Source organism: Sinocyclocheilus rhinocerous, unplaced genomic scaffold, assembly GCF_001515625.1.
Source record: "Sinocyclocheilus rhinocerous isolate Xijiao unplaced genomic scaffold, SAMN03320098_v1.1 scaffold360, whole genome shotgun sequence".
Taxonomy (NCBI): Eukaryota; Metazoa; Chordata; class Actinopteri; order Cypriniformes; family Cyprinidae; genus Sinocyclocheilus; species Sinocyclocheilus rhinocerous.
In genome coordinates this window covers 58,697-69,035 of record NW_015653490.1, presented here as the reverse complement: position 1 = coordinate 69,035, position 10,339 = coordinate 58,697, and the positions used below count along the sequence as shown (strand labels likewise).

At 42.3% G+C, this 10,339-nt stretch overlaps 1 protein-coding gene across 1 annotated transcript; it reads right to left on the bottom strand.

Moving 5' to 3' along the window:
• Positions 1 to 876: 876 nt before the first annotated feature.
• Positions 877 to 10,011, bottom strand: LOC107716401 (basic helix-loop-helix domain-containing protein USF3-like). Its single transcript, XM_016522817.1, has 7 exons — positions 9,911 to 10,011; positions 9,138 to 9,227; positions 8,971 to 9,035; positions 8,381 to 8,412; positions 8,184 to 8,266; positions 7,982 to 8,078; positions 877 to 7,793 (listed from the first exon to the last, which is right to left on the bottom strand). Exons 3-7 carry the CDS (start codon positions 9,015 to 9,017, stop codon positions 952 to 954), a joined length of 7,101 nt encoding a protein of 2,366 aa, XP_016378303.1. The 5' UTR covers positions 9,018 to 9,035; positions 9,138 to 9,227; positions 9,911 to 10,011; the 3' UTR covers positions 877 to 951.
• Between the last annotated feature and the right edge of the window lie 328 nt (positions 10,012 to 10,339).

The following is a 10,339-nucleotide window of genomic DNA, read 5'->3' as shown; positions in this document are numbered from 1 at the left end:
TCAATGCATATTTTTCCATTATTTTTAAGTCATACTTGGAAAAGTGCTAGTTTGATTTCCAATAAACTTACCTGAGACACTTTTTTACTTTTAACCAGCTGGTCTTATGGTCATGATCCTGATTAAATGGCTCAAGTGTCCAGGGCCCTACAGTAAGCAGGAATTGACCATTTTTATTGTTTGTAAAAAGAGCTTCCCTGAGTAAGTAATAAACATTGAATTGAACATCAAAATCTTTGAAAGGTACTGACATCTGGTGGATTTAGCATGCTTAAACAAGCAATCTGGGAGAAAAAAAGTACTTCATGCCCTCCGAATCAACAGGTCACAAAATTCAGTCAGAAATAAACATTTCAATTTAGATTAGATAGAAACTTTAATAACTTTTACATTTTTTTTTTACAAATATCTACAGACCACAAATCCATTTTCATAAATAAGTGAAAGTTCTTCTGGAATGATATTCTTCAGGAGAAATATTTTACAGATGGAAAAATATTTTAAAACCTTTGAAAACCAACTGATACATTATAAAACAGCTCAGATATATCTACTGTAGCATTAAATGCAAAATCATAACTTTTTTTGCTTTCACATTTCATTATTGTTGCTACAAAGTAAAAGAACATACAGACACAATTTTTCTATTAAACAATGTGAGCTGTTCTAAAGAAAAATAAAGACGAGTTATACATCATGTAGAACCATGACAGCCCAAACTATCAGCAAACAAAGCAAAAGAAACCAACCAAAGGCTAACAGACATAATGCAATATTTTACTTTCCCCCATAGTTCCAGAGTGAGATCCTGACGTGGGAGCTGAGAACATTCCACGCTTTATTTGCTTTTGAGGAATTAAGAGCCTTTACACCATGGCCATCCCCTACAAAATCTATGCAGAGGTGAAGGCAAATAAATTCTGTGGCTAGGGATGAAAACCCCTTTAAAACCTAAACAGCAGAAGTCCCATCATGACCCAGGATATGACTAATGTTGTGGGCTGGGCGATTAGATTGTTTATTTGAGTCTGAGGAAGTAGTGTTGGCAAGAGACAATAAAGGTGACATTGGCATAGAGCAGCCATCTGGAGGCATTGCTGTGGCAATTTCAGGGAACAAAGAGGTCAGGTTAAAGTTGGATAAATGAGGTGTGATGCCTGAAGAGTTTGCAATCGGCATTGGTGTAATATCTGTGAGAAGTGGGAAGCTAGCCTGTGCAAAACCTACAGGTCGAGGGGGAGAAAGAATAGAACCGAAGTGGTTGTTCAATGGTGCACTGCCACTCTTGTCAGTGCTTGGACTTGTAAACATCTGGTTTGAGAAATACTGTAAAGGAATCTCACTTGGAAGGCTAGGATGAGCTGCAGGGGAATATGAAGGATAAAATGAAGGTAAAGTGTTCTGAGGTTCCACAGGGAGGAGGGCTGGGGTGCGAGAGGCACTGGGCTGTGTGACCGGTGGGATGAAAGATGCATTGGCATTGATGGGAGGTGGTGGGTTCATTCCTCCTTTAGCAATGAAAGTAAAGCCAAAGTTCTGGGAGACATCAGACACGGCACAGCGATCGGACACTAAATTGTTGTCACTGCTGACCTGTGCACCATCTGCCATGAAACGCACAATGCTACTTCGTCTAGCTTCACTTCCCGTTTGTGTACGGCCAAGGATCACTCCTCCACCTGATGGCAGGGGCAAAGAATTTTCTGGTTCAAAAGGATTTCCAGGTCTCAAGTTGCCTGACCGTGGTCGATCTCCTGGACGAATCTTTGTGCTTTGTAGATCTGGTCCAATATGATGGGGGCGTTGACTAACAGAGAGTGACCTGGTTGAGCCTTGAGTACGTCTTGTGTCTGAACTGCTGTGTGGTGTTGGGGGATGGGGTGGACCTGTTCTCACAGGTGGACCATGCAAATTTGCACTGACCTGAGAAATATGGCCTTTGTTGTTGTCCCCTAGATGGATGGAAGCAGCTTTCTGTCCAGGGTGCAAATTAGGACTTGAAGATTTAGCCTGAAGTTCTCCAGCAGCGGTCCCAGGAATGCAGTTGTATTCTATACTCCCTGGGGTACAGCCCTGGGCTGCCCTTTGGTGCCCATTTTGTTCAGGGATATGAGGTGCCAAAAGGCTTTGCATAAAGCTCTGGTGGCATACCTCCTGTTCTCTTGTCAATCCTGCTCCATTGTGCACACCTTGAGCAACAGGATGCGGACCTGAGTATGTTCCACGTGAACGCCCATCCCCTGTAGGCCCTGCACCCATTCTAAATCCTGTTTGTGGCTGAGGACCTCTCTGGATTTGAGGTACAGACTTGCTGGACATGTCACCACTTCGAGACACTTGCACTTCAAAGTTACTTAGCTGATGCCCACTAACCAGAGCCTTGAAAGGTCCACAATCTGGTATTCTTTGGGTGTCCGTGTTATTAGCATGGTCAGGTGGTAACCTGCTCTGAGAATTATGAGTAATGTTACCTTTACCACGTGATGAATCTACATAGCCTCGCAATTCTGACTGGTCCTGTGCATTGCTTCGAGGTGCTTGCAGGTGCACGCCCATACGTTGTTCACCAGTAGCAGGGGTCTTGCCTATCAGAGCCTCTGCTGAGTAGCTAGAGAGACGGTGGCGCTCCTGGCGTGATGAAGTGCAAGCAAGATCCGAAGAACGCGAAACAGGATTACTAGCCTGAGAGGTCATCTGCTGCTGTTCCATTGAACGAGACCCCATTAGTCTTTGCATAGCCCCATGATCTTGTCCAGATGGGCGTTCTGGCTGACCCAAGTGATTGTTTTGATGTGCCCTCTGACTTGCCTGTTGGGCCTCACAGTTTTTGTCCTGTCTAGCCCCAAAGTACTGCTGCTGCTGAATCTGCTGCTGAAGATGCTGATGACGTGAATGTGAATTCTGTGGTGGCATCGGTTGCTGTTGTTGGTGTGACTGTTGCTGCGGTTGAATCTGTTGTGCTTTTTGCTGCTGTTGCTGTGATTGCTGCTGTTGATGGTGCTGTTGTTGCTGATGTTGTTGGGATTGTTGTGGATGCTGCTGTTGCTGTTGGTGTTGCTGAGGATGCTGCTGTTGCTGATGCTGCACGCCACTCTTTTCCAAATGATGTTGCTTCTGCAAACCAACATTTGGTCCAGACTGCCCACCACGTACTACTCCTCTCTTTTTTTGCACATGCTGGTCTTGCAGCAGGTTTCTCTGATGAATACTGTGGATCTGAGATTCTGGTTGTGTCAGGTGATGGTGAAGCTGGTAAAGGTGTCTTTGTTCTTGTTGTTGTTGATGTTTGAGGTAGGGGTTTCCAACTAAGTTCTGCCCAGATTGCGGTGCATTATGTTGTGTGTGTCCTTGCTGCAGGTGCACCACACTTGGCTGAGTTTGTTCGTGTGTTGGAACCTGAGTAGAGCAGTGTCCATCAGTAGGGCGGAGCACAGTGCTCATGAAAGTATTACCAGAAAACAGAGCCCCAACACCATCAGAGTGATTTCTTGGCATAACTGCAGAAGTACTTGAGGGCATCTGACCAACCATCATTTGCACGTGATCTGCAGCCTTGATGTCCACTCTTGCAACATTCCCTGCTGGGCACAGTTTTGAACGCTTATTTGGAAGAATAAGGTCATCTTGGGCAGACCTTTTTGGAATATCCTTCTGATGGCGTTCAACCATTCCAATACCAACATGGGTCCGCATCAGAACATTCTTTAAAGGTGCATATTCATTAGGTTGAGAACAGGTTGGGGGAACTTGTGAGGAAGACTGAGTCACCATGACAGCAGCACCTCCTGACGACGGAGCAGAAACCTGCTGTGCAAGATTGGGTGATCCTGGATAAGGTTGGTTAGAGCTTGGTCTGATGAGGTTATTAACATTAAGGCTGGTGACAGCACTAGGCTGAGACTGTGAGTAAGCTATGCTCTGTGGAAGCCTGATGCCAGTAGTATTGCTGGCTAAAGGCTCAACTGGAGGAACTCGAGCAGAGACCTGAGATGAAGCTTCTGACACAGGTAAATCAGCCTGCTTTGTCAGTTTAACCTGCTGGTCAGTCACACTATTCTTGTTAGAAGGGACTAGCTGCATTTTTGGAAGGTCCCACCCTGTGGCAGCAGTACTTGTTGGGTTGTCAACACTGCATCCTGAAGTCCTCTTGCCTGGGCTGTCCTGTTCAAATATGGCTCTTGCAGCCATTGCTAATATTTCTGCCTGCTCAGAAGTGAAGGCAAATGCACCAAATGTACTTGAAGAGGCATTGATGTTGTGGCCTGCTGGAAGCAATGATGCAACAGAAAACCCTCTGCCACCTGAACCTCCTGCAAGAGGCGAATCAGTCTGTCTATTGGTTCCCAGTAGAGGATCAAAGGAATCATTTTCCAATGTACATATTTGTGGAGGAACTGTCACTTTTTGAACAAAAGCATCCATCTCTGTCACACCCTTTTCCGTGGCACCATCAGATTGTCCATCCTTGCCAGGTTGTGTGTTCATATTTGAATCAGGCATTTTGAAGTCTGCACAATTCCCTTGGTTACTGGATGTCATGGACATATTCATTGTGGATGGTCGTTTTAGGGAACTAAAAGGATCTGACATCCTAGAAGTTTCTGGAATCTGAACAGGTTGTGTTGACATAGAAGCATCTGAGCCAGGAGTTGAAGTTGAGGGCACAATAAATGATGTCTGATTTTGAGAAGAGTTGACTGACTCTTGTGTTTGTGAAATGGCCTGACTTGCCATGATGGAAACCATTGGCCCACCCTCTGTTGAATTAGCACTGACACCTAATTGTTGACTTGGTGTGGATATATCACTTGGAAATGGAGGCTGACAAAGGTCTGAATTAACAGATTTACCTTTTGAATTGCTTTGGGCAGAGCTTACAGTGATCAGCGGAGGGGAACTCTCTGTAAAACTGGGTCTTGATTCTGTTGATCTCCTTTCGCTACTGGTGCAAACATTACTGCTACTCACCTTATTCTCCTTAGTAGTTTCCCTACAAAATGTCACACTGCATGAAGAGTTAACATGAACTTCTGATGAGGCAACTGACAAAGTTACAGCAGTATCCACAGAGCTACACTGTGACGAGAGGGCAACGCTAACCGCTGAACAATTAATCTGGGGACCAATATCTGGAGTAAAGATTTTTTTACTCAAGCTGCCACAATTTGTAGAAACAACCACGTTACCCTGAGTAGAACTTGCAGTACTGATACTACTAACTGTTACATTGTTATGCAAGTGGACATCATCTATAGATTTTGCTTTAGTCTTTGAAACTTCACCAGCCAGTGTGGGCTTGGCAATGGATCCATTTACTGAAGGCGTGACAGAACTGTCTGCTGATTTTTCACTGGAGGAACTGACACTTATGACTGCAGAACTACTGCATGTTGAACTAACACTGTTTGGGACAGGTCCTCTCTGCGTGTTAACATCATGAGTAACCATACATTTATTTGAAGAACTAACCGAATCAACACCTTTTGCTGCAGTGGATAACTCAGAACATGTATCATTTGCAACAAATGCCTTACTCTTGACAGCAATTTTACGCAAACTTCGCCTGGGTTTAGGTTCCTTTCGTTTCACCAGTTTGGTTCTCCTAACTGAATTTTGTCTGGTTTGATTTCCAGAAGTCCCACAACCTTTCTTTGGCAGAATTTTAACTGCACTGCCAGCAGCAGTTGAGGGTACAGGTACAGCGGAGGAAAAAACAGTTTCAGTAGAAGTGCTGACTTCTGAACCACATGTCGGAAGAGGTTGCACAGTAGTGTATGAAGGTGGAGCAATGGAGTATATCTGAACATTGCTTTGACTTGAGACCTTTGAAATGCTCTGACTAAGACTAGTTAGAGCACCTAAACAATTCATGGCAACATTGGAGGTGGGTTCCTCACAGGTGGGCTGAAGTATCGGAGTTACACTTTGACCAGATTGAGAGTTTCCCTTATCTGGTGACTTTGCCGGCTGCAGAACATAAACTTGTCCATTCACAGTGATAGTCTGAGGTGCTTGTGCTTGCAATTGGGTTGAGGGCCGTGGAAGAATATGTACCAACTGCTTTGTACCAGCTGCCTGCATGCTAGCTGTACAGGTAGTGTTTGAAGTGGTCATTTGACTGGATAATGTTGGGGTTGCGGTTGACACAATGGCAGTGTGATGACTCTGTGGCGCAGGGGTCAAAGTTGGTGCCTGAATTATGACAATGTGCTGGCAGGGTGTCTGACTAGTGACATCCTCTCTGAGAACCTGTGGTGCTGGACATGAGCCTCCCTGTTGCAGAATAACAACATGCGAGTTACTTGGAGGAGAGGAAGTCACAGCAACTGGTGTTTCCTCAGAATTCACCTGCAATAACTGCATTGTCTGTAACACTGGCAGTGTGGCAGCTTGTGGTTGAGGCACAAGGGCAGGCTGCGTTGGTGGATTTATGATTGGCTGAGCTTGAGGCACCACACTGAGATGCAGTTGAGGCACAACGGCAGACTGGGCTTGGGGCACCACTGTAGGTTGAGAATGAGGCTGGCATGGCAGAGCAGGCTGAACTGGAGTTTTAGGTTGTAGGGTGGGGTTGCAGGTGGTCATCAGAGCAGAGTTGAGTTGAGGTTTTGGTAATAATGCAGGTTGTGCCCAAACAGATGATTGTGGATGGGTCAACTGCGCTGTCTGTGTTTCAACAGGCTGATGGACCACTACGGCTTGGGATACAATGGCTGGCACTGATAGAATTGAAGACTGTTGTGGTACTGCTCTCTGAGGGCATGGCACAACTGCTGAATATATCTGAGGAGGTCTTGGCCCAGATGGCTGAACAGGAATGCATGTTGGTGTTGGGGCTTGCAGTTGCACAGAAGCCTGTGGTTGCAAATGGATAGAAGCGGGCTCCTCAATGTGTTTTGTCCCAGTTGAACATACAGAAAGTTGCTGAGGATTATATGAAATGCTGGCACCATCTGTGACAAGTGCCTGAGACACAGGTTGCACTGTATTTCCTGCAAGCTGTAGTGTTGTCCATGTAGTCTGAGTGCTACTAGTTGCACTGGTTCTAAGAAGGGTAGAGCTTGCTGGTAATATAGTGCTAACAGACTGAATTTCAGTGGATGGAGCAACAGGAACCACTGAGTTACTGATCACAACTTGAGGCAGTGAAGACAGGCTAAGCATATGCTGAAGTCTGAGGGGGGTGGTCGGACAGGTAACAGAAGTGAGACTGGGGATTGGGTTATCTGGTTGAAGTTGTGGAGAGACTGGGGTGCTGACAACAGGCTGGGGACATGCACCTTGAAGAGTAATATAATTCATAGGAGGGTTTAATCTTGGAGTAGCAGGTGCCAGTGGAGAATATTGTTCCAAGACTGTAAGACATGGCTTTGACACAGCAGGAATAAGATTTGCTACAGGTATGTGGGAAGATGCAGAGGAGACTACAACATTATTTACTGGTGCTCCATTCGTAATACCAACAGACTGGCCTGTACCCAATGTTATATCATATGCAGGTTGGACTGTTACAGCATTTGCTGGTTGTTTATCAAGATGAGAAACTGGATTTGGTGGAATTGAGACTTTGTTTGTAGGACAGGAACTGTTGCCATTGGAGTAGACAATTATTCCCTTTGACATCAAGTGAGTTGGAGTGACTTTGGCTACTTTTGCACAGCGCTGCTTCCCTTTCCAGTGTATAGTGGGGTCATCCAGGAAATTGATGCCATTAGCTTTGAGGAGTTCAATATAATGAGCACTTTCCTTGCGCAGGTCTTCCAGCTGGTGCTGTAAGTGCTTTATCTCTTCTGCTGCAGAGACATATTTAACACAGAAGTCAAAATGAATGACTGCACATAAGCTTACAAAGAATGCATTGGCTGGCATTTAATTAAGTACTTATCTTAATAAAACCATGTCCCAGTATGGAACATGTTCATGGATCACATGTAAATGCACAATTTATACAATTAACTGCTGTAATTAAGTCATGGCTCACCTTGGACTTTGTCTCCTCCATTAAGCAGCATTTCATCATTTTGTCGCTTTAGCTCAGTGATGTAACGAAAAGCCTCTCCCAGAATCATATTTTTACTCTATAAGATAAGTCAAAATATTACAAAGTGAAAACTCTGTAGAAACAAAACAAAAAACAGCACTTTTAAAACTGTGCTTAGTTTCTAGTTCTATTACACATTTACCTGTTTCAAGGCCTGAGAGCAAGGCAAAAGTTCTCCAATCCGATTTATACCAGCATTGATTTTCTCTTTACGATGTCTTTCCACTGATGTATAAGAAAAATAAGAAACAACATACAAAATATTACTTATAAAAAATATTCATTTAATATTAAAATGAGATTAAAAACAGTTACTCATTTTTACCATTGCTTTCTCACCTGCATTATGGATCTCCTTGTTTTTCTTCCGCCTAACATTTCACAGAAAATTATTAAATGATAAACAAACTGAGCTCATAAGTAAATAAAAAATAACAGTAAACATCAGACTAATACCTAACTAATTAAAGTGCATTCTTACTCATAATTATAAACGCATATACACATATTTAAAGCAAAGATTTATAAATATACAATTTTAATACTTTCCTGAGAGTCAATTCGTTAACATTAATGCATTAGGTATGATGAACTAACAATAAACAGCAATTTTTATAAGTATATTTATTCAAGTATAAGTTCATTTGTACATTTGTTCATTGTCATGTTCTTTCATAATGCATTTACTAACATAAATTTATACAATAACTTTGAATAATAAATGTTATAAAGTGTAGTTTATTGTTACCTATTGCATTTACTGCATTAAAATAATTCAATTATAGAATATTAAAATACAGAACCTTATTTTTAAGTGTCAGCCATAAAAAACCCCAAAAACTGTAAATTTTATAAAGGAATAATTCACTGGGTTCAATCAGAACTGCCATGACATTCAATATACGCTTTAAGCAGGAACTGATCAGTACCGTGACGGTTTTGGGTTATTTGTTTGATTCTGTACTATCTCCGGCATCCTGGCACACTTTACAGCCTGTTAATACCAAAACACATTAACAAAATCTTATATGAAAAGAATGCAACTCAAAATATATGTAAGGGGATATGTTGTGGTTGGGGGTAAATGCAAAATTACCTTCCAGCACCAAGCATGCAGCTATCATGTGTGTGAGCTCAACAATGTTGGAGACCATAGATCCATGCACGTCTATGCTCAATAAAAAAACTGCAAAAATAAAAAGGGAAATAATTGCAGATTGACATATATGACATAATTTTACATCAAAGATTATCACAGGATTGTGAGACAATGTCATTGTCAGCTTGTCTTCTATATTCTGCACAGATTGTCACTGACACTGTGCTTTGACATGAAGGAAGCCTTGAAGATTAAATGAGATGAACATTGTATTTACTTGCAAGTCCTTAAAACAATAACTAGGAATCAAACTGTAAAGTCAGGGGTTAGCAACACAAACTAAATACAGATTGCACCTAACTGAGCTTGTTTAATAAATCAAAATTCCTATGCATGTAAATACAGTACAAGAAAGCCAATTTGACTCTTCTGTCACCACTAACATTTAAAGCTCTTTAACACTGAACTGGCTAACAGACTTAGCTTATTAGCTTTGAAACCTAATTTATATCAGTGTTGAGCTCTGAGCCTGAATAGAGAAAATAAATACAACACAGACTGAGGAGAACAAAGCTGACTGTACACATATTAACGTACAACTCTTCAGTTGCACGCTTTTGTATGCCCTTAAGGTACAAAGATGGCTTGAGTGGTTAACTGGCAGTGAGCTAACACGACAGCTAACACATTACCATGGTTTACGATTACTAACTGCATCACTTATCTTTAACACAACATGTCAGCAGGTCTGTCACTTAAGAAGGACCTACCGACTGCTTGTCCATCCTTTGAGCTGATGATATCCCCGTCAAAACTTTGTTGATCCTGAACAATTTACTCCATCTCTGACCTAGCATAAAACTGCCAGTCACAAAACAGAGGCGGGATTTCCGTTCTGTCCAATCACAGCGAAGACGAATGAGATTGTATCCAATCAGATCACGAAACCGTGCTGAAGGGGCGTTATCGTTGATGAGGACATCGGAAAACACACACAACGCAGGAGACGTGAATGTTTGTTGTTAGTGGTGTCGTTTTGTGGACTTTGTAACCTCTTAAAATAAAATGAACAATTTAAATCTTAACAAAAAAAATCTCAAAATAATATTTTAAGTAAATTACAAATTTCTATTAAAAAGTTTATATTAAACACTGAATACAGGATAACATTAATGTCCACAAAATAATGAAAAACGAAA